Consider the following 24,945-nt stretch of genomic DNA (forward strand, 5'->3'; position numbering starts at 1 on the left):
AAATCAGGTCCTTACAAAACCTTGGTACTTCCATCTACTTTAACTACTGTAAAGTTCAAATGCCTGAAATTTAAATCTTCTGGTTAGAATAGCAGACATTAACATCCCTGCCTTTCCTAGTATTCTGGTCATTAAATAATATGTCTTGGCATCATGTAACTGTAAGGCAATTAGTTGTGTTAGGGATGGGAAATGATTGCTTGTACAGTCAGCCAAATCAATACCTGTTGTTGCTTAGTACTAAAAAATAATGAAAAAGCTAGCTACCTTGCCTTCACGTCATCAGCTCTGTTCCTGTAGCCACAGCTGTGAAGTGATTGTTTTAAGTCTTTGGTATTTCATTTTGAACCTGTTCCAGCTTCTGTCCATTTTACTTGAGAGAGTTCTGCAAACCCTGAATGACTGATCTTTTCACCGGTCTTCCTATTCTTACAAGAAAGGCAATATTTATGGCTGAACAGTATTTGTATTTTAAATGGCCCTGTCATCACATTTTACAACTACTGTGTGTATATATTCAGATAGAGGTAGGAGAGAAACAGAATCTACAGCGAACATCTATCTTCACCACAGGTGTGTGAGGGGGAGGTTGACACCCCACGTGTGCGCTGTGAGGAGTTATCCCTTAACAAGAGAAGATTAATGCCCTGTCTAAAGCTAAGCTGCACTTCTTTCCATGCGCTGCCTAAGTAAAACAGCGATGTAAAAGTGAGAAAGGAGGCTAACTGTCAGAAATACTAGTGATAGTGCATACAGACTGTTGGCAAGGTGTTTGAAATGACCATCTGTTTTGGTACTGAGCATCAATTGCCGTTGCTTGCAACGTTGGGGAGGCATGTCATAAAAATAATAGAATTCAACACTTTAACTGCTTTATGCCTATACCTGTGTGTCCACTTGTGGTAAGACCAATTCTTCTCATAGAGGCACAAGAATGCAATTTAATGTATAGTATCGATGTGGCTTGGTTTACTGAAAACCACCCACTCATTCGCAGCAAGAAGCCCGTTGTAAAATTTGCTCTTAACTGATTATCTCCTGTCTGCGATAATATTGCTGCTCAATTGCATGCATCTCTCTGCCCTTGTAATGTAGCACTTCAGTGAGCAAGCTAAAGTACATATTACTCCTGTGAACAGACAGCAGCTGGGAGCTCCAATTCTTCTTCTAAAGCAGCTTGGCTTGTAGCACTTCTGTAAAATGCAGGCTTCGTTATGGTTACAGTAAAATATTAATAATCATAAAATCCCTGGGTACCGGTACAGACCTAATAAACCTGCTATCGACAATCTATGGCAGACTGCTGCATGATGGAGCTGTAAGAAAATGGCTTGTAATCTGGTCATTGCTATACTGTGGGGTTTGAACAGATCTGCAGATGCATGCAAATAGTTAAAATGCATTTCTGATTAGAATCAGAATTAGGTATTTGGCAAGATTTATTCCTCTTGATCTAACATTTTCAGTGGGTGGAGAAAATTACCTCCCTATTGCTTTGTCATTATTCCTTAAATGAACAATGTATTTTTTTTTTCCCTTTAAGTGGGATGAATTGTGGCTTTTTATTGCTCCCTATTTTTCCTGAATAAATAGTTCACTAAAGCTGCTAATGTTGATGATAGAAGTCATAAAAAAGGAGGGTTTATTGTTTAATGACTGTTTCCTTTGATTTTTCTCAGCAGCTGAATATACATAAGACTATATAAATAGTTGTTTGAGAGAATGTACCCCTTTTTGGTTCTAGTGCAATGATTTCAAATTATACTTATACTCTTCACAAAACCATGGTAGTAGTATGGGAAGGGTGTTCCACAGTTTAGTTATATAATACAGAAGATATATTTTTTCCTGTTCTCTTTTACTTTAACATTTATAGTGTTAAGCTTTCCAATGATGCTGCTTCTCCTTTTCTGCACTTTTTTTTTTCCCCAATCCATGTTTCCTTTTAGTGATATCCCAGCTAGAAACAAGATCTCTGATTTCTTCCTATATTTTTCTGGCCACCTTTCCTCCTCCTCTTCCCTTTCCTCCATTATAGGGCACTCTGTCATGCCACAAATGTGGAGAGTGGTGTGAGTCTGCTGCGTGGCATAATAAAGCTTTTTTCACCTTGGAGAATCCATCTTACTATCAGCCAAGAGTTCAGAGAGCTGGAGTGGTGTTATGGACAGATAGCTCTTCTATATCAATCGTACTCCAGATGAAACATGATTTTACTCTGTCTTGTGGTTTTACAACTTTCTGACTGCCAGGATTAACTAAATGTTTGAATTGGAAGTAATTAGGAACTATTCTCTTCACAGAAATATTACCGGCTAGCAAATATTTTGTCAGAAGGTTTTAGATGTCAAGCAAAACTCAAACATATACCTTGGTGTATCCTTGACAAAAAAATCACCATCTAAGAATTTCAATTTAGTTATCTAGCTTAAGATTTTAGAATGTGTTAAAGGAGTTCTTTGAACTCTATAACCTTAACGGAATGGAGGAATATATGCCTTCAGGCTCAAAGCTTGGGCAATGCCATCCAGCTCCAGTAACTCAGATGTTCTGTGTAAGTTTTAAGTGGGAGTGGATTATTTTCCCTTTCAAATTCATGCACCCTGGAGAAAACAGTTTCAGCTAGTCTCTGAAAATCCTGGGGCAGAAAAAAGTGTTTCCTTAGCCCCAAGAGCCCTATACTACATTGCTGTGACTGTATTTCCTTTGCCGTGCATCTATTAATTTTGGTTTGCTCTTTACCACAGAGTAGCAGAGCAGAAATTATTCTTGCAAGTGTGCATCCCAAAGGTGATCTTGCACGCAGGGCAGCAGTGGTTCTCCCACATGTTGGTACCTCCACAATCGCACGTGGGAGGGCAACGGGCAGGATTTATCCTATAATACAAAGTACTATCAAATACAATACACTGCTATAAAACCTGTAAGTTTACAGCTTTGATACTGCCTCTGGCTGGGAGGAACATCTGGTTAGTCATATGTCTGGAGCCAAAAGGATATGTTTCTGCTTATTGTTTAGAGATTATTACTGAGGAGAGGTGCGGGGGTTAAAGCTGAAGTATGTGACAAAAGGAGAATAATACATTGCTGTTTCGCTGCAAAAAAGAGGTGTTCATAAGCACTTCTCAACTCCTAATGTAAAATAACTTGCAATTAAAGGAAAAGGAAAAAGCAAGCTTAGGTAGGGCAGAAGTTAAAGATTAATTTGGGGGGGGGGAGGGGGGAGAAGGTCCGTTTTCTATTTCAGGGAGGCCATTATCAAAGAAAAATAGTAGTCCTTGAGTGAATCTTAAATCCTTCAGCAAAGCATGTATGACATCAGCAAGTGAACTGAACAGCTATGATGTCTGTCGTGAACTGAAACTAGGTAACAAAAATCTCTGTGCACAGATCCCAAACCACTAGGACAAAGTAAAATCCATTTTCCTTCTGAATCTTAATTGCACTGAAACATGTGAAACACCTGTTCCTTCACCTTAACGGTTAATATGCCTTTCTATTTTTGGCACTTCTGTACCCCTTTCCTTTCCTGCAGTGCTGTGTATCTCATATTTGAACTGCTGCTGCTTCTGTTGCGTGCTGGCAAATCCAAGAGAAACAAGGAGTTAAATTTCAGCACAGGAGAAGAGGAGGTGAGCTGTCTGCTACAGTAGTTTACTGCAGCTTCCTTTCATACTGACACATATGTAGTTTGTGGTGACAGTGCTAAAGAACTGCAGACAGGCACTTAGCAGACTGGATGTGAGCTGGATGCAAAGATGCCTCACCCTGGACTTCCTGCTGGCAGTATGTAAATACACCTGCAGACTGGCCACACTGGGTGGTTGTTGGTTTTGGGTGTTTGTTTTGTTGTTTGGGTTTTTTTTTTTCCAGAAGGCAGCATGAGAAGACCTGACAAAGCTACTGCATAGTTGAGAGACCTTAACCAGCATTTTAGATTTGAATCTCGTTTGTGAGGGAAGTTTTTGGTTGGATTTTTCTTCTTTTTTTTTTTGTGTGTGTGTGTGCGTGCTGCATATTCAGACTGAAATCTTCATCCCTACAATGTTTGCCTCTATCTGGTATGCCAAGAAGCTGGGACGCAGGTTTGTGCATAACGCCAGGAAAGCAAAATCAGAGAAGGTATGTTCCTAGTGGGAATATAAAGCCTTATGTCTCATGCAAGCTGCCTGCTGGCATCCTGTTGTGTGTCTGGTTAGCTTTAATACCCTGAAAAACGACCTATTGCTATTCATGATTTCACACAAGAATCCTTGAATACTTTGCATATTATTAAATACCGGGGAGAAGATCCTTTCAAAAGTCTTTATGCTCTCTGTTGTTGTTGTTGTTGTTGTTTTTGTGAGGCAAACAGCTGTACATTTGGTATGTTGTGTGTTAAGGGAGCACTCCAGTGAACTTGTTGCTGTGCTGCATTATTTTTACTAGTACAATATTGGGCTCTTAAACAACCGTTGATTGTTTACTGCTTGTATATTTTTGCTAGCGTGGGACCAATGAGAATATAATAACATGCTAAGCATTATTAGTGTTTGGGAATTTTGTTTCATGATACTTGTTGAAACTGTGCTGCAGCATGGATATCTCATTTTAAAAGATATAGGTGTGTAAATATGGTCAGTACTATCTCCCAGTATTTTTCTTCTCAGAAAATTTAACTATGTTTAACCAGCTGTTTTCTGGAAGTCCTTGTAGGTAAGATTCTCCTGCCTTCTTTCTCCATGAGTAAAACTTACATTGGTGTAGAATTTGCAGTAATGATAATTGGGGGATATCACAGCAATTGCCATTTATTCTAAATATAGAAAGCATTAGGTAGCAGACCTGCATTCCGGTTTTGTCTGAATTAATATACAAACCATTTTCATAATGGGACTAATCCCTCTTTTATAAACACAGCATTAGATTGAGGGGAAAAAAACTTCAATGTAATGTTATAAAGTTACCTCATTAGTCTGGTAATGATGGCTTCCTCTATTCCTTGCTGTCTTTGATGTAGTCAAAGAATTTATAAATGGGTTGCTTTATTATTTCTTTGATATGTCTTATGCTATGTAATACAGCCACCAATCCACTAAGTAATTATCCATTGCCTGAATTCCTCTGTAACTAGAAATGCTCTTCATTTAGAGAAAATGATTAGGAGAAATACATTATATTTATGGTTGGGGAGGGGAGAATGGGCAGAGATTTGCTTTCTCTGCAAAATATTCCCAGTGGTTAAAAAGGTGCTGTGTGGTGTTTTTTAAATTTAAACATCCAAGCCATTGTGAAGTTATTCAAATAATAGTGATTTATACATCTCGCATTGCATGCATAAAGGAAAACAGAAACGCAGATAGCTATCCATGGGACTGTCAAACTTTCTTTGCCGTTAATCATATTTCAACAAAGACAGCATCATATAAACTCTCCTGCTGTTTGTGTGTTGCTATGGGAGGAAAAAAAGTTGCAGTCTGGATCTTCCTTAGTCCTGAGGGGCTCCCTCCAGAGGAACGTTTCTTTCAGGTTTCCTCCAAGATGACAGAGGCAGGATGAGTGGACGCATTCCACTCCTGACACAGTGGGACTCACTCAGCAGCTTTTAAACGAGATTTAGTATGGGTTGTTTAAAGCATGTATGTTTATAGCTTGTGCCAATAACCTTGACAAATTTCATAAAACAGTGCCAGGTCTTTGCTAAGAAAATATATTCTTATCTATAGATTCTTGTAGCAGACTAAAAGAATGGTTCAAAATTTTTGGTTCTTTTTGTCTTAAGGTCTTTGAAATATTTATGTATAAATCTATTATAGTGCTACTTATTTTACTCTGTAGGACTTTTAAAATAGTCAAGGCAATTCAGGTCTGTGGTATTCAAGCTTTCAAGACATACCTCATAATTTTTAGAGAAAAGCTTTTTTTGAACGTTACTTCAGCATGCTATTAGCATATTTGTAAGGGAATTTAATTTTTACCAGAAGACGCTAAGTATGCAAGAAAACGTCTTATAAAATGTTTGTTGATTGTATTATATCAAAACCGAAATCTCGTTCTTGGAGGTTTTTTCCACAATCAGGACTTTCTTTTAATTTATTTTTTTCCATAAGTCAATGGTGTACCCCAGCAAAGGCAGAAAATCCCATTCCTAGCAGTATGCTATTTCAATAAGTGCTATTGATGATTGGAAGCTGATCAACACTGACATCTTCAGTACAATACCTTGGTAACAGGAGAACAAGATATGAAAATAGGTCTATCAGAAAGTAAATTAAAAATAACATTTAATTGCAGGGATTGTTTTTGGTTTGTCTTTTTTTGTATAATGGTTGAATAATCAGATTATTATGCAGTTTTACTTTACATATTTTTTCTGGAAGAATAATTAGCTTTTTCTCTGTGTGCATGATTTGAATTAAAAACTATTTTCTGAATGTGCTTTTGAAGGTAATAACATACAGCAAGAATTTTGATTAGCCTATGTGTTCAAAAAGATTTACTTGCAGTTAAAATCTGGATAGCAGGGACCAGGAGAATGTGGCTCCATAACAGATTTTTCTGTTATGTTTAGCTTCTCTGGATGGGTACAAGTCAAGAGTTTTGTTGGGTTTTTTTGGTTTTTTTTTAAGGAGTACTTCTAAGAAATGAATGTATGAGCCTATTTGTTTCCATAGGAGCAGGAAGAAAATCAGGGGGTGACACAACAGAAAAGGGTTCTAGCATGGACTCCTGTGTCCACACACACACACGTGCACAGCCTGCCGGTGTCGTTCCTTAAAATGTCAGAACTTTGGGCCTGAATTGCACGGAGAGAAGACTTGAACTTGGATTTCCCAGGTGGCTAGGGAAGCAGAGGTTCCAAGGTGCAAAGCAGAGCACGCAGTGCCAGGAGGGGCGCACCAAGGCAAGGGAAATGCCGATGATTGGGGCAGTCCTTGGTGGGAAGAGCTAAGAAAGCATTAATGTGACAGTGTGGTGCTCCTCTGCATCTGCTCCATACCAGCATGAGGGTGTCTGGTTGTGGTGATGTGGGTGGGCTAGGCCCCTGGTGTCTCCAGAGCTCCCCATCTTTTCCAAAGCTGGAGTTCCTGTACCTCCCATCTCCTCACCTCCCCATAGGTGAATATGGTGGTCCCTGCTCTGGGAAAGCTGGCAGACAAATTGCTTCAAAATGTGTGGGACATGCTTGTTCTTGATACCCTGAGCCCAGCAGAACTGCAGCCTGAGGACTGGGGGCTCTCAGGAGCCAGCACTTGCCCTGGCTGGAGAAACTATTTTGGGGCTTCGTGAAAGGGAAAAGGGCACTTGTAAGTGGCAAAGAGTTGGGACACCAAAGCGGGGAGGTGGACCTGTTCTCGGTAAGACCTGTGATAGCTCCTGGGCTGGTTTTCATATGTCCCTAACCAGTACCTGCTGCTCCTGGCTGGCATTTCCAGCCCTTGCTTTCCCTCCAGGCCGGCACTTGCTTGGAGGCTGTGATGAGTTGGACCCTGCGGTAGGGCACTGTCTCTTCAACTCCCATGCACAACTTAAACACTTCCTAGGAAGTATTAGGCTTCTAAAACCCAGACATGAACTCCTACTGTTAAAATTTCATCTGGAGAGTAGATAAGACACCTGGGAAGAACTGAATGAATGGCAGCCTTAGGTGTCCTAACTGCGATGATAACAGTTCTTTCAAGTTGAGTGCACTAGTATTTTTGAGTCTTATTTTCACTTGAGTCATATTTTTATGATACATTGAAAAGGCTTATTTAAATTCAAAAATGGAACAAAAAATTTTGAAAAACCTTTAAACTTTGGAAAACTGAGCTTTTTTCTAACCACTTCTGGCTAAACCTCTGTAAGAAAAATGGGATAATGCCTATTAATTGCTCTTAATGTTCTCATTTTGCCATGGAAAACTCAAGCATGTCAAAGTTTGTTTCCTTATGTTTTATTGGTTTTATTAGGCTGGTTCATAAACTCTTTTTGGCATATTGCAGTTGTTATCTACAAATTCTACCTCAATCTGGTTGGCTTGGCTTGATTGCTAAAGTTACTCTTGCCCTCAAGTAGTGAGATATTTAGTGTACAGGTAATAATGACACTAATATCGCCTGAAAACAACTGAACTCCGTTCAAGGCAGCTCTGCTCTTACCTGTTTTATTAAAGTTATTAAAACGCTTTGAGTTTGTCACATGAAAGGATTATTGTTATGAGAGTAAATGTGATCATCTGAACATCAGAACTAGAATAACTTAAGGCAAAGATTGATGTCTTGAATTTTTCTCATTAAACCACAATCAAGCAGAAATCAAGAGATGTTAACTGCATGTGGTTATGCTATAAAAATAAGTACTCTAAATGATTGGAAGAGGTACAGAAAAGTAACTGAGCAATTAATCATGTTGATCTGAGAGGGTGAGGTAAAGCAGAGTGAAAAAGCTTTTGATCTTGCTTTACTATATTGATAGAATTTGGGTTCCAGGGTTCAATATCAGAAGTGGGGAAAGACTTGCCAAAGTCACCCTATAGTTTTATTTCAATGGGGAAGCTGAACGCTGGGGGGTTTTCTGCATGTTCAGAAGCAGAACACATTTTAGCCATGACACCCAAGTTACAAACGCTGTCAGAATTAGTTGTGGTGAGGTTTTACATCTGAAGACATCACTTTAAAAGGAGGTTTCTCCTTCTACATTATTTTTGGGAGCAAAATAACAGGGCCCATGTAAAGGGTTTAAATGAGTTGACTTTCACCATCCTTTTACAGAGTAGCATGGATAGGCTTCTCTTTCTAGCTTTTAGACACCAAAGTGCTCTTATGGTGTTATTGGTTCTAAGAACTGATGTCCTGTGGTTGAAAATATGTAAGTTTTACCCCAGAAGTATTAGTTTATCATTGCAGTTTAAATAATTTATTAATTTTATAATTCAAGATGAAACAATTTAACTTCCAAAAGTAGGTGTGTCTATATAATGGTACAAATAGCATGCAGTTTCTGGACTACCAGTTTTAAATAACAATAAAGACTGCCATAAGCAACACTCATAAACTGAACAGTATCATTTTAAGTGAGTAGCTTTAAATGTAATGTAGTGCAGACTAGGTAAATAGAACATAGTCCAACAATTTTTTTAATTTGGTACCCCTGCGTTTAGAGTCATTTTGGTAAATTGAGTATCCTTGGTAGACTGTCAGCCTACAATGAGACATTTGCAAAAAGACAGGAAAATTTGCCTTAAGAGGTTAACAAAACTGGGATGTGTAACCAAAAAAATTGTCTGTAAAAGCAGGCATACTTTATCATTTTTCTGACAGCGTCCTGGCAATAGTGACAATTAATTCTTCATGTCACGATGACACTTGATATCTAGATTATTCTCATATCTGTATTTTAATGTAGCTAATTAGAGTAGGCTGTTCTAGGCTATGTATTCCTGTTTCTTTTTTACTTTGTTCTCAAGTAGCTGCCCAGCAATCTAATTTAAAAGAGATCAGTTTGCTTGAAACAATAGTTACTCACAACATAGAATAGAAACTATGTGATTAAGAAATCATAAAACATAAAACCAGATAAACACATTTTTCCTTACATTTATATATATAAAATTCCAAACAAGACAAACTTTCGTTCTTCAATATTTGCATGTATACTTTAGATTTCTTAACAAGTGCTCTCTTTCAAATCGGAGCTTACCAAATTATTTCCAGGCCACTGAGGTTGCGACAAAGTGATAAAACTTGCAGGTCTAGTTATTGCCTTGGCTAAAGGTGAAATGACTGCTTCACCAAGGGGCATCTCACGTAGCAGCCACGTGCTGTCAGGGTAGTCGTATTTGTATTTGGACAAGAGAGGGACCATGTTGACCAGATTCAATGGGATGACAAAAGTGCATCACTCACTCGTAGGTGAGTTTGAACACACATGCCAGAGCTATCTCAGGCCCCTGGAGGAACCTTGTCAAATGGACTATGTAAGTGCTCTATTTTAGAGTTTTATGGAGAGATCTTATCTTTTCACACATAACTGTGTGGAGAAAAATGTGCAAGTGTTCCTGTACCCAGAGCTCGTTGTGCCTTTTGCTTTAGCACAGCACAGTTGAAATTCTAAGACATTTTCTTATATTGTGATTTCATCCAGAAACACATAGCTATAGCTACTCAACTCTTTTCCACCACCACCACCCTTTTTTTTTTTCAGTTGGTTATAATCCCATATATGCCATGATTAATATATACCAGTAGGGATAAGCTGCTTAAGTAGAGATTTATTATGCTTATAACTCGCTTCCACATCACAATCACTATAATAATAATAAATAAATTCAACTGATCTTGAAAAAAATGCAAGACTGATGTTTTAAAATCAGATACTGATCAACAGTAAATTACTGAAGTTAATCCTTTGCAATCCTTTATTTCAAAGTAATCTTTTTCTTTTTTTTCATCTGGGAGAGATTTTGCTCTTGTTTTTCTTGCCAATTCCATCTGCACAGGCCCAGACCAACCTGTAGCCATTAATGAACAATAAGGGGTACTCTTGCTTACATTAGACTTTGTTCATTGAAGAAGTATCTTATCTGTTAACCATCTATAGGTGAGCCCTTTGTCAAGGGCAGAATATCTTCTCTCTTTTAGTCCAGTTTATTCTAAGAGGACTCTAAACTGATCTTAGCTGGCCGCCATACATTGGCAGTGCCTCTTCCCTCTCGCCCATGCGTTGTCGTTCTGCCTTACGCCCCGCTATATGTATTTGCCTGGCAGGTACAGCAAAGTCTTTAATTCATGATCCATAGGTGTCTCCAGCATGTCACTTAAACCAGTTTTTCCTTTGCTGATTTAGCCACTGTTGTGATCATCTTAGAAACAGGTTAAGTAGCTTTTCCAGTTGAATTTCATCTTGTTTGTTTAAAAACAAATCCAAGATGGACAGGGAGACATTCAGGAAAACAACTGCCACACCAATGCTTGCATTAATTGCTACTCTGAGTGCTCATGCTGTGACTCAAATGGAATCAGTTTGGACCTGCTTCTAATGAACAAGTGGGTTTATTATCATTGGCTACAAGCAGTCCTGCTCTTCAAAGAAATTTTTTTTTCTCAATTTTTTTCCTGTTTTAATTCAATAAATAACTTATCATTTGCCCTTTGTTTTTTGTGCTTTGCTTTTAGGAGGAAAAATTATTATATGTACTGTATTTGTAAATTTCCACACTTGGTCTGCATTGTTATCATGTTCTATTAAATCCCAGTGTGTAGCCTTGTGAACATAATATTTAATTCATAAGGCACTCATTATTTCATTGGAATTGTTTTATTTCTTTGCGTTTTTATGCAGTGTTCAAGTGTATTATGAAAATGGCTCATGTGATGTGCAAGTATGACTTTTTTTTTGGCATTATTTGCCACTGTGTCCTGCATATGCAATTCAAAACAGCGCATAATAGTTGTTTGATTTGCGTTCTGAACTGCATTTGGCATCACTTCCTATGTTTGCAAATAGAGATCAGTCTGAAACACTGACAAGAAACAATCTGTCCTTTGGCATTAGAGTCCCTGGAGAAAACGGAGATGAGAATTCTCTCACTAGTTCCTAAGGTAGATTATCAAATTATACTTTACATGTTTTTAATATACTGTATGAGCCATCGTATGCAACTTGCGCCCACTGGAAGGCACCCTGCCAAAGACGTGTGTGTGCAAACAGCTTTGGTAACATTTAGAATTATGGTCATGTCCTATGATTTTCGAGACAGTTTATTTTAAAGGAGACACTGTTTTTTATGGTGCAAGAAAATGTCTCTGCCATACACTACTAAAAATGTTGATGCATGCCAGGGAAAGCTTGGTTATAGCTTTAATATATGCTAACGGGTTCAGATGAGCCAATTGAAAGAATCAAGGGATTAGCCAGGACATGCAGTATGAAAGCTCTGACACCAGGAAGGAGGCTCAAATGTCACTTGAAGCATTCATAAACTGTTCTGAAGACTGAAACTCTCTCTTTCGCAACAGTTTATATATACCTCAGAAAACAGTAAAACAAAGTTCCCCACATTTCCCACCCCCCACACTGAAATTCTATTCAGAAATTTAGGTAGAGAGAAAGTATATGAAGCTACATAGCTTGCATAACTCTTAACTCTTCTGAGATGACTGATGATGGTACCAGCACTGTGCTGAGTGACTCATTATTGTCAGTGATCATATTGGTTAGCCAATTAATCTATCTTAGCTGGTGTTAACTAGTCTGAGGCTACACATGCCTTTCATGAAGCCTGGCAGTGCAATACCTTTGTCATTAAACTGGAATTGAATTTGAAGGACAAACTTTGCATGAAAACTCTTTATTTTAGTCCTAGACTAGGATTTTTGTCAATTTACTTCAGCCTGTCTTTCATTAAGTTCTTCATCCATATTCCATGCGGCAACATTTAAACTGAACATGGATTTATTAGATAGCAGTAATATCATTCATCTTAATTCTTAAAAGTTTATCTTACAAGTTACCTTGGGAAGCAAGGTCATATTGTTAAGATGCTGAAGTGTAATGAGAGGCTTACTACCAAGTGTGTATTTCTTTACTTGGTTTAGAGTCTTAAATAGCTACAACATGCAATTTTATACATCTATGAAATATTCTTTAGCCTTGAGATATAAGGAAGATGTAGAAATATGGTTTCACTCATTTTCTAAATATGATACTCTTTTCCAGTTATTTGATGGGTTATGTATACAGAACTATGGTTTCCTTAGCTGAACAACTTCTCTAAAGATTTTAGGTGGATTATTTTTGACAAGACTGTCATGTGCTTTTCTAAGGTAGGAAAAGGTCAGGATATTCTATATTACTAATAAAACCAGCTTGCTATTTGAGAAGTATCAGTTTGCTGTTGTGAAATAGATGGTCATGATTAATTGAAAGTGATCCCACTGCTACTCTTTGTTTTCAGGACTATGCTTATAGCCTGATAATTGTTCTGTTTGGTGTAATATTCTATTGAATGAGCCTTCCTCTTGAAATAGGACACGCTGTTATTGTTCTTCACTTTTTCTAGCCTATCTTGCTTTACTATGCCCGTTCTTCACATTTGTCATCGTTCATGAAGGTCAAAAAAGGTTTCTGCCTTCATCTTCTGAGAGCCATGTTATCTGAGTCAGCAAAACAAACAGAAGGAATAGTTTATTTTTTTTTTTTTAAAAAAAGCAAACTCCTAATTTTCCATCTTGCTAGACATTTAACGACTTCTGAAACATTTAGCTACGTTTGTTGACCTAAGAATACCTGTTTTGAAAGATCACCTTAAATAGATATGCTGCATATTATCATTTGTTTTTCAGGTTCAACACTGAAAAGGATGAAATCCATGTTGAGATAGCTTTACAAAAGGTCTGTGTGTAACATCCTAAACTGCTTATAAGCCAACATTTTTAATATAAATCTGGTTGTCTAAATGCAAAATGCATTTAAAAAATTGTACTTGGGAGGTTTTGAAACCCAAACCTGAAAAAATAATTACATAGATGTGCATAAGGAAGTTAAAATACCATTACTCTAATTAGAGATGGTACTCTCAGCAAGGAAGGCATTGAATCAAGGCTATTACACTGCAAATGCAAGAAATAACTTGCTATAAGGAATGTAATACTTTTTTTCCTCCAAATTCTATTTATTTTAACTGGCGTGTGAAGTGCATTGTGTTTTCAATTAAGTTAAAATGCCATTTTAAAATTATTTCTTTTGAAAGTACTGTGGGGAACAAATTTATCAGTAAATAGCAAACTGGATAGCCAAGTACATGATTCTTCACTGAATTGGTAAGGGCAAACCCCACAAAAGGGAGCACGTTTCCTGCTGCTTATTTCAGAAATTTACCATTACTGCCCATAATGCAGTTAAGAGTCTTATCATTTAAGAGATTGTTTAATATCAACAGAGCACCTTCAGCTTTGCTACCATTTGTAATTAAATATTTAGTTGTGTAGTAAATTAAGCATGTCGTGATCTCTGCAAAGTGGTTCTCCATTTACTGCTGCATAAATGTTTTACAAGCTGCTGTATTGTTTCTGGTAAATTAATAATGAAGATTTAGATTTTAACAGATTAATAATCTAATTTAGTATTTAGGAAGAATCTAATTTAGGACTGGAAACAAAATGGAGGTAAACATTTTTGGCAGTGATCCCAATTCTCTGACAAAGTCACCAAGTGATAAGGAAAAACAAATCAGGGTAAAAGAAATTGAGAGGCTGGAACTTGTAGGAGAAGCAGCATTGCCCTGTGAAACCTGAAAATGCTTTCTGAACTGCAGTGTAATTGCACTTCTCCTGTCATATTGCAAATTGTCAGTACAAAGTTTATACAGCAAATTGCCAGAAATTCAAAAGAAAAAGAAATATGAATATGCATTAGCAAGGAACTACCGAAACTACCTGGCTTAAAGCAAGTTTATGGTGGCATGATAGAAATACTGTAATAGTCCCTAGAATATTCTGTTCTGGTGCCCATAGAACAAAACCAACACGTGTTAAGAAATGTTCAGAAGTAGAATGGTCTAAATAAGTTGCTGTGAGGTGGGATGGGAAAAGCTCAACAGCAAAAGCATAATCAGGGTTGTGAGTAGCTGTGCTGTCACAATCAGATATTATGGAAATATGGGAATGACCAGGCTGTTGGAAACTGTGTGTTCTAGAAACTGGTGAAGTGGCTGGGACTGATCACGTTTAACGTCAAAGTAAGGTACAGTGTGCAGGGGAAGGAAAATTAACTATCAGAAACAGCTAAGGAGAGATGCCTCACATCTTGCTCTTCCTTCTGCAGCCTGAGGGCCTGAAGGTTGGACTTGGGCAGTTATGGGATCTGAGAACCTCCTGCTGATGCTTTCTCAAATTCTGTTTGGGGGTCAACAGCTCTGGTTTTGCTGTATGTGGCAGTATCATCAACACTTAAAGCTCTGACTTAAAGTAGTAACTGTGATTAAAGTCAACACTTCATAGCTTCTTCTGATTGCCTCCTGATGTTGGGATGAAACTCTTTACCACAAACACGTGGCAGTAAGTGTGCAGACTTTACTTCTTGTATCCACCATTTTTAATTTCATACTTTCCCAGGACATTTTCTATCAGTAGCCCTCTTGTGTCAGTAGTCCTTTTCTGCTTTTAGGAAGTAGAAGTTTAATAAAAGCATGAAAATACTTAATTTAATTGTGTACATGAAATGTTAGGTTTGTGTTTTACAGGATTCCTCTGGGTTCATGTAATAGTCCTTCTTGGTCATTCTTCCATTACATTCTCATTTAAAGTCAAAATTTGGCCCCATCACAGATTTTCTGGTAAGAATGAATTGAGTAGGAGTACTACGGTTTATCAAGGATCAGAACCTGTCCTGCTGTATTTCTCTGTACAAATAGGTCATATTTGTTGAGTGGAGAGAAGATTATTTTAATTGACATAATTAACTTTTCTCGTGATTATCTTAGGCTTGAAAATGCATTTTGCTCTTTCCCAATTACAGCTTTTTCTCTGATAGAGATAAACATGCTGTGTGTAATAATGAAGGTGGTTTTAGAAGAACTTAATATATATAATTGGAAACTAAGATGAGGTAGTCTTCTATCAGCAGGAGGGTAGAAGAGCTGGGCTGTATAAATGAAGTACAGTGTAATGGGATTACCTACAAATTTTAAACATTGCTTTCATTAAGGAAAATAATAAGCCTATTTATTAAATATAGTCTCTACTTGGGACAATATTTGTTATTATGAAAAAGCTTTTGTAATTAAGCTTGGGTATAAAAATATATTGAACATACTACATCAGTTTCTGGAAAATGCTTTTGTGCATAAAATTTTACTAAAATAGAAAGAGCTTTCACAGCAGAGGCAGTTAGCCAGATATTAGTATAGCTCAGATCTAGCATTCACTGTAAATTTTTCTATGTGCTTTCAATTTAGTCAAGGTCAAATCAAGAGAAAAGTCATAATCAGATACACTTAAACATTTATCTTTTTATGAAACCTTTGAATGATCCTACTGTTTTTCATAGTTACACTTAGTGGAAACAAAAGTTTATTTTTTTTCTAAAGAATATTTTCTTGCTGAAACTACAGAAGTATGACATTTTAGTAACCATGGGATAGGTGTCTATGACCCAAATTTTGCAGGCAGCCACATAAATTCTCCTAGGAGTCCTTCTTGTCCTTAAATATGCATCTGTAAAAATCCCCATAATAGCAGAAAAAAAAAAATATTAAACTGTTTAAAGCATTTTAAATGCGATTGCTATGTTGGTGCTTGGGATGTAATATGATGGTCCCTCTGGATCTTCTTCTATTTCTTTTCATTATCACTTTTGAGGTTTTCTCTTCAGAAAAGCACTAAATTAAAGTATATAGTGACTTTTTTTAATCAAAGCTTGTACTTAAAAGAATTGCATTCAATACATGCTACAAACCCTCCTACATTGCTTTGAGGAATTCTGCTATGGTGGTGCCTAGGACACATTATTCATTGCGTCGTAAGGTGTATCTTTATCTAAAGCATATGTATGGATTGGGATTTGCCTATACTGTACCTATACATCTTAGACCAAAAATTTTCTTCTATCATACTGTATATGTATAAAAATGCTGTTTCTCTTAATTTACAGTGAGAAGGCTGACAGGAGTATGTAAGTGTGCATTAAGCCTAAAGGGATAATGAAATGCTAAAAATGAGAAAGAGAAAAAAGTTAGTTCAGAAAGTTCTGAGGTACTGGTGTTATAATGTCATTCTTTTTCCTTTGAACAAGCTGAAAGTATGCAGGCAAGGACAAAAACAATAGTCACAGAAGATAGGGACGAGACTGGAAGGGATGCCTGGAAATCATCTAGTCCAACCCGGTGCTCAAAGCAGACTGCTGAGGACTGTGTCCAAACAGGTTTTTAATATCTCCAAGGATGCAGACTCCACAACCTCTCTGGGCAACCTGTTCCTGTGTTTAACCACCCCCACAGTAAAAAAGCTTTCTTATGTTTAAAAAGAATTTCCTGCATTTCGGTTTGTGTCCGTTGCCTCTTGTCCTGTCAGAGAAAACTACTAAGGTGACTCCGGCTCCCCTCTTCCACTGAGGCAGTCTTACTCACTCCAGACCTTCCCATTGTTCTCTCCCAGGGGACCTGGGGTTCCTGAAGGCCAGTCTGAACAGTAAAGAGCTAGGTGAAGGCACTGAGTGCCTCAGCCATTGCCATGTCTTGTGTCACCAGGTCACCTGCCCTGTTCAGCAGTGGGCCCACATTTTTCCTTTGTCTACCTTTTGCTGCTGAAGCACCCCCAGACATCTTTCTTGTTGCCTTTCATGCCCCTTGCCAGGTATAGCTCCAAATGGTCTTCAGCTTTCCTAACCCCACCACTGCATACTCAGACTGTGTCTCCATATTCCTCTCAGGTCCCCTGTCCCCTGCTTTTACCTCTTGTATGCTTCTTTTTTATATCTGAGTTTTGTTGGGAGCTCTTTTTTTCATCCATACAGGCTTCCTGCTACTCTTTCTTGGCCTTCTCTCATTGGGATCGATCATTCGTGGGCTTGGAGAGATGACCTTTCAAAAATAACCAGCTTTTCTGGACCCTTGTTGTATCCAGAATGCTACTCCATGGGGATACTTCCAAGCAGATGCCAAGAAAAAGAATAGTTGTAGGTCTGGCTTACGCGTGGTGCTCATATTCAAGTATTTTATTGCTAGAGGAAATTCAGGCCCGGTCTCCAGAATCATTTGCCACACTGAGAACTGACAGAATGATGCCAACTCATAAATCTGTACAAGTTGTTCTTGAGGGAATGTATAAAAATGGAAAAATCTAATCTTACATACTAGGTAAAAATGTCAAACTTTAATCACAGCTCTACCTGGTTTCTTCTGAAATGCAGATTTTCTTTTTTCCTTTTTTTTTTTTTTTTTTTTTTCCTCATTACTGCTAAGAATGAATATATCTCATGCAAGGAAAAAGCTTCTGGAAGCAGGAGGCAAAAAATTCCAGGAAAAAAGCTCACGTCCTTTGTATGTGTAAGTGAAGTTACAGGACATGAAGAAAGAGGGGAATACAAGATCTGGAATACATTGTTAAACACTAACTTGGTTTTAACTTCCTAGCTGCTTTTGCTTCAGAATTGTCTCTTTGCTAAGACCTCTTACAAAGGGCCTTGTCTTTATGTCAGCTGTAACTTAAGAGCAATTTGCAAAAACTGGCAACATTGTACTCCCCTCCCTTTTCCCAGGTGCAGGGTTGTTTACTATTTTCCATCCCGGCTTTCAGCAAATTCTCCATTATCTTGTACTTGCTAGTGATATTCCCATGCATGTTTCAAAAGTTTCTTTTACTCCCCTGACACATTCCTTCCTTTCATTATCCTCACATAAATTTGGCCAGTTAGACGAGACAGTAAAAGCTTTTATTTTTTCTTTTAGCTATGGCATGCTGAAATATCTTCAGACTCGATACTGAAAACAGAGTGGAGGAGCTTTCTCCTCTGTTAAAGAGTGTGGGGATGTTCAAGCCCACAATTTAATAGAGAAAAATGCTATTCCGATTACGGCAAAACTAAGTAATCATCCATTTTAATATATTTTATTTGGAGAAAGGTTAAAAGCAAGAAAATAGTGTTGTTGAAAAGAAACTACTGTTGTTGATCCTGGGTTGCGACAGAGTTAATGAGGGCAATAGTTTCACAGTTATTTATCTTTTCTGCTTTAGTCATGATGTTGAAGGCCCAACAATTTTTCATTAGATTCTGTGTCTCAGAAGACAGACCATGAAGATCTCTTGCAGATGCCTGGCTGTGGTTTGTTCACCCCTCCTTCCTTCCACTCCTGAAGGAAACTCTCCATTCTGTTAATTGTTTTACTTGTCTGCAACTTGAATTTATTATTTCATGTAGCGGGTTGAATTGGATGACTTTGGGCTTTACAGTATAGGCACCGGTTTCCAACAGGCTGCTGGGTGTGAAGACTTTGAACGGGTAATTCGAAGGAAGATGAGATGTTGTCAGTAATTAGGGTGAAAAGATCCACTCACTGACAAAACTGGTGGGTTGGTGTTTTTTTTTCCTAAAAATCTCATATATTAAAGATGATGAAGAGCTGGAATTGAATGAGAAGCTGATGAGAGAGAACAAAGAAACTCACTTGATTGCTTCTTTGGATGTGGAGTTTAGTTTTTAAATTTTCCTTCTTCAGCACAGAGGGCATTGTGTTCAGGGATGTGAAGTATGACTGCCAACTGGCCAGACAGTTTCCCCTGTTTTGGAAGAAGTGTGTTTAGACAGTGAAAAGTGGGCTGCATGGTGAAATGCTTTATTGACACACAATATTTCTGCCTCCTGTGACAGCTGAATTAAAATGAGTGAAGTAGAAGACAGGAGCTAGGAACAGGAATACTGAGTTCAGCTTTGGAATTGTGCCAGCTAAATGCAATTAAATAGATTAGGACCTAAGAAAAAGACACAAGAAGTTCACTGTAGATGCTGAAAGAACAGGAAAAGGGCGAAATACATTCAGGGAGACTGCACAGAAAAGAGGGAGAAAGAGCAAGAATGCTGGAGTGTGAACAAACCACCAAAGTGGCAAAGGCAGGCAGTCACTAAGGGAAACGGGAAATCTGTAAGTTAGGGTAGAAATGCATGAAACATTTCTGAGAACAAAGATACTGTGTAAATGTCCTTATATTTATAATGTAGGCAGTTGTTAGTAACCTGAGCAAAAGGAAGATCAGCGAAATGAAAGGCTCAGAGCTCCCAGCCTGGGAAGAGCGATGCTGGAAGTGTCAAAGTGAGATGCTTAGAATGCACAGCAGGATGCTGGGTTTTGGAGCTGCCATATGCAATTTCAAATATAGAACCTGTCAACTCTTGTCTTAAAATGGTTTCTTCATATTTTTTCATTATGACGTTAGTTATCTTTTTCATTACTTATTAATACTTGTTTTCCCAAATATTTAAAACATGTCTAAAGAAAACCTTATAGTCCTAAGGAAGAAAAATTATACACTTTAGTAAAATTATAGGTAATGGTAAGTAATTTTCATGAGTTATCCATCACAAAATAACCTGATTTTAAATAGCATTTCATCACATATAACAGAATCAGAAACCTCAGTGAGTGAACGATAATTTTCAATAGTTATATTACTTTCTTGATTGTTCCCCTTCCCCCTTGATTTTCTGAGTAGATATAAGTGCTTTGGACTAGTTTTGATCATCGTTCAATAGAACAAGTGTGGTAAAGAGGCCAAGCGACCTTCTTATGAATCCAGAATACGAGCCATGAGCTGAGGCTGTGCCAAAAGTTGCAACCAGTTTGCTGAAATACTGATGAGCAACCGTTCATTTAGACTGGGCTCTTAAAGGACACAACAGACCATTGCAAAGACCATGAGTACCTCTGGCAATAGGTGCTGGCCTGCCTTAGTCACATGAGGTTGCTATCTTGGGGAGAGATCTTTGATGGTTAGTTGTTTTACAGTTTGTTTGTCGCTACAGGCTGTGATTAAAAAATATTTCAATATGACCATTTACCAGATTAGCAAAGTGCTTGGTAAGCAAACTTAGAATGACTGTAAACTGCCATGTGTTTCAACTAGTTCCATATTCTGATTTGCAAGTATCTTCAGCAAACCGCTCTTCCATTAAAAAATGTCTCCTGTTGAATAATTTTTAACCAATTCTTTTCTTAAATATTTCAAAATCAATTTATTCGGGCTGCTGCTCTTTTCTTGGAAGCATCGCCAAGTAGCACCACGCTGTAGTTGCTGTAAGAGTGTCTCTGCAATTCTCAAAGCTTGTGCTTCATTTTGTCTTGGAACAAAAAAAGTTTTTGAAAAAATGTATTTTGACAGACAGGATTGCTCTGGAGCCAGCTGTATTAAGTAGCAGGATGCCGTGGAAGTAAGCAGCTGAACAGGGCACGCTTGTGCACGTCAGCAAGTGGAGTCAGTTGATGAAGACAAATCTGGTATGCTGCTAGCTTGACACTCCTGGCCTCCAACAATACCTGTTTGCTGACAAGATTTCCTCTTCTGTGTGCAACATAAGAAGTTATTTCTAAAGAAAAACTTTGACAGCTAGATAATATTTAGGCCTTTCCATGTCCTAGAGAATGAAGTCTGGAGACTTTCACTACAGTTTAGTTGTGTTTCAGCACTGATAAAACACATTTCTGAACTTCTATCCAGAACATATAGGATGTTGACTGGCTATTGATGTTTTCTTATAGAATAATTTAGCACCATTCAAAAATAGAACAGAATAAATACAATACAATAGGTCAGGAAAGGAAATAGACTATTTCAGTTGGAAGGGACCTACCAGGATCATCTAGTCCAACTGCCTGAATTCAGGGCTGACTGAAAGTTAGAGTGAATTATTAAGGCCATTGGCCAACTGTCTCTTGAACCCTGACAGGCTTGGGGCATCGACCACCTCTCTAGGAAGCCTCTTCCAGTGTTTGACCACCCTCTTGGTAAAGAAATGCCTCCTAACATCCAGTCTAAACCTCCCCTGATGCAGCTTTGAGCCATTCCCACATGTTCTGTCATTGGTACCAGGGAGAAGAGATCAGTATTAATAGATTGATCGTCTTACCCAGTCACCCAATTCTGATTTCATGGGACTAGGGCAATAACACTGAAAAATTCTTTTGATAACCTTAGCTGGTAGCTTCAAAACTGAGTAAAAATCTCAAGTGTCTGCTTTTTAGGGTATTATCCTGAAACACTGAAGCATTGACTTTTCAGAAAGACAGATCTTTTGATGTCTTTTACAAGATATTTTGCATTCCAAAAAAATAAAAGCCAAAAGATTTAATCCCTGTTGGAGCAGGTCAGGCTAAATCAGACATACGAGCTATACTCTGATGTGAAAAGGATGTGGAATGAGTGGTTGCAACTTTTTTTGAGTTGTTGTATGATGATAATCTGCATTATAAACACTCTTTGGAGAAGCTTTTTCTAGTAATACTTTGTGTACCTACGAGCCTTTATGCATCTTTCTTTCTGATAGTTATGTGTCTTCCACCATGGTGCACTGTAATTTTCCACTGGATTACCACAGAGATTTACTGAGGCTGTCCCAAGCTTCCTGTGTTTTTTGTCTTCCCAGTCTGCCTAGATTTTCAGTTTCTTCTTAAAACCGTGTTGCATATTATACATAGCAGGAATTCTAGATTTGCAAATAATAAAGGGATCTTCATACAGTCTTGAAACACTCTAAAAATACGGTAAGATGAATACTGCTGTCTTATTATGATTAACCAAGATTCAATAAGGAAGACTTGGCATCAAGCTGTTTTCTGTAATTGCTAATAAAAGGAGCTTTATCACCAGTACCAAATCATAAGTATATAGATAAATATCTTTATACAGTTAAGTTGTGAGCAAAGCCTAAGTTTCATTAATACTACAATACTTCAAATACATTAAAGATAGTTACCATTGGGTGGCTCTCTTTAATGTACGGGCATATTTTTCATAAAATATCATACAGAGGTAAAAATAAATCCATTACATGGATCATTCATCACTCATCACTTTATTCATACTGTCATCATTTAAATTTTCTCTTTGCAGAGCAGATAATAGGCAATCAGTCAGTAATTTAGGATGGCTTCTCTCCTGAATGATCAAAATTTCACATATATGTTTAAGAATTATTTTTTTAAAAAAAGAAACCTTGTGAAACATATTTTTTCCCATCTTTTGGATAATAAGAACTGAGATACATGGGGCTCAAAATATATCTTAATAAGAAAAATCCAAATCTAAAGTGATATGGTATTACTATTTGCTAGGCAAATATTATAATGTGGATTGCTAACAAGAAAACTCACACTTGAAAAGAATATGTATAGGAAAACACTCAAATCTGATTTAGGTTCTTTTTTTATTCAATTTTCTCCTTAAATTCAGTTTTCCTGTGAAGAGATCAACTAAAAAAAAAAATAATCACTGAGTATGAGCCTTGCTATACTTACTGAGTTTAGCAAAGAGACTTCAGTGAATTTAGTCTGGGAAATAGTTGTCAACATGCAATGCATATGTGTTTGTAGGTATGGAATGACAAATCTCAATGTGTGTTAAAAGACTTAACCTGTGATTTGCACAGAGCGAGAGAAAGGCACCAAGACAATATCAGTCACGCTAAATTATTTTATACTAAAGCATCCCTATATAATCTGTATAATAAAAAATTTGCAGGATACACATTTCTCTGTGTGCATGATTTTGGCACAGAACACAAGAAGCTCAAAATTTGTATTTGTAAACTTGACAATACACTGGAGAGGCAACTGGTGAATGAGGACATCCTTGATTTGTTCCAACCTCCTCTCCAGGTTCTCCTCTTCCATTTCTTCCCTAATTTCTGAGTTGCCATCTAGGCTACCAGCTCTTCACAGCTGGAAGTTGTCTTTTTTTGTGTGCACCTTCTGTACCATAGTTTGTCATGATCTGTTGGATGAATCTGCATCTGCAGCTCTGAGTGATTACTGATGGAATATGTATTAGGGTAAAAACACCTTCACGTCCTAAACAGCCAGATTTTATTTATCGAGCTAGGTTTAATTATTTTATGGTCTCAGGAGAAACAACGTTGCATGCATGCACTCTGGTTTGAGAAGGTCTGCATTTGTGAGCCATGAACAGCAGCGTATTCTTAGGTCTGAGTTCACCTTACTCAGCTTTTAGGTCACATTGCTGCAATCAGTGTAGAAGGTTACATTCTGGTGTGATTCGTCTTTACGTGTGCTGAATTCCTCCCTGGAAATGCTTTATTCACCGTATGGAAAGACAAAGTTGACTAGGCTTCTAACATAGGCAATTAAAATTAGCTGAAATCTGTCGGGGTCCTACAGCACGCATCTCCTCTTTCACCTCTTTTCTCTCCCTCTCTTGCAAAGATGAGACCACTGTAGGGAACACCGTGCTCCTCTGTAGGATTTGGTATAATACCTGCTGAGCAAACTTTCACCTCTCATGAAGGTTTGCTTTCTAAAGCCTTCTATAAAATCACACAGTATTTTTAAGTGTCTGTGTGACTAGTCCTAGCATATGCGTGATAGTAGATCTTTGCGGTGAATAATGGGAACAATCTTGCAAGCTGGATTTCCTGGGGAACAAACCTTATGTTAGCAGTTTTCTCACTGCCTTTTCCTAAAATGAGGCAAGGAAACCCCAGCAACTGGTTGGCAAGGAGTCAAAATGCCAGTATAAAATGTGTTAATACCAGTAAAAAGTGCATGTGGCCATCTTGAACGGGATGCTGCGTTTCCTATAGTATCCACAGTAAATGAATTCTGAAAAAAAAATATTTTGAATTTCAGATTGAGTAAGGTCATAAACCTCAGCCACTGCATTCAGTGCTTCTTCAGCAATTCAAAAATAGAAATCATAATTAGCAGTGAGCTAGGCATCTGTCTTTAATACAAAATTTATTCCACATCTTAGATGGCTATATATGACTGAACTATTGATTTTAATTGTATCTGTCAGAATTTAGCTGCTCATTCACATATGTGATATAGCTTAATCATTTGTAGGCAGGCACATGCCTCTTTAAGACTCGTCTCCTGTGGAGATAATATACTGCAGTTCCCTGGAGACCTTATATGCATATCACAAAAGCCAGCACAAACAGCAGGCTTGCTAATACCAAAACAAGTGATTAATATTAATTCCTATACTCCATTTTTGTCAAAGGTTTTGGAATCAGCATATTTTTATATTTTTTTTGTCCTAGGAGAACATAAAATAGGAATACAAATTCTAGTACGCCTATGTAGCAGTGTACTTTTATGTCAGAGGTTGCTATTTTTTGATTTACTTGCATATTAAAATGGTAGATCAACAGGGTTTCTTTCCCCCTCTTGTTTTACTCTAAACAGTTTTCCCTCATGTTTTTTCTTTAATGTAAAAATAAAATTAAAAAGGTATATAACATTAAGTAGTTACTGCAGAT

General features: G+C 37.6%; 1 protein-coding gene across 12 annotated transcripts in view; it reads left to right on the plus strand.

Moving 5' to 3' along the window:
- Positions 1-24,945, plus strand: part of DLG2 (discs large MAGUK scaffold protein 2) — a 1,049,324-nt gene that overhangs the window by 509,150 nt on the left and 515,229 nt on the right. For 2 of the 12 annotated variants that reach the window (XM_037377349.1, XM_037377351.1), the window contains exon 1: positions 4,038-4,122. The exons of the other annotated variants lie outside the window; for them this stretch is intronic. In XM_037377349.1, coding sequence (XP_037233246.1) covers positions 4,045-4,122 — 78 coding nt within the window. In that variant the 5' untranslated portion in view covers positions 4,038-4,044. Of the gene's footprint in view, positions 1-4,037; positions 4,123-24,945 lie in introns of those variants that run through there. 12 annotated transcript variants of the gene reach the window in all.

The sequence above is a fragment of the Falco rusticolus genome, chromosome 2, assembly GCF_015220075.1.
Source record: "Falco rusticolus isolate bFalRus1 chromosome 2, bFalRus1.pri, whole genome shotgun sequence".
NCBI lineage: Eukaryota > Metazoa > Chordata > Aves > Falconiformes > Falconidae > Falco > Falco rusticolus.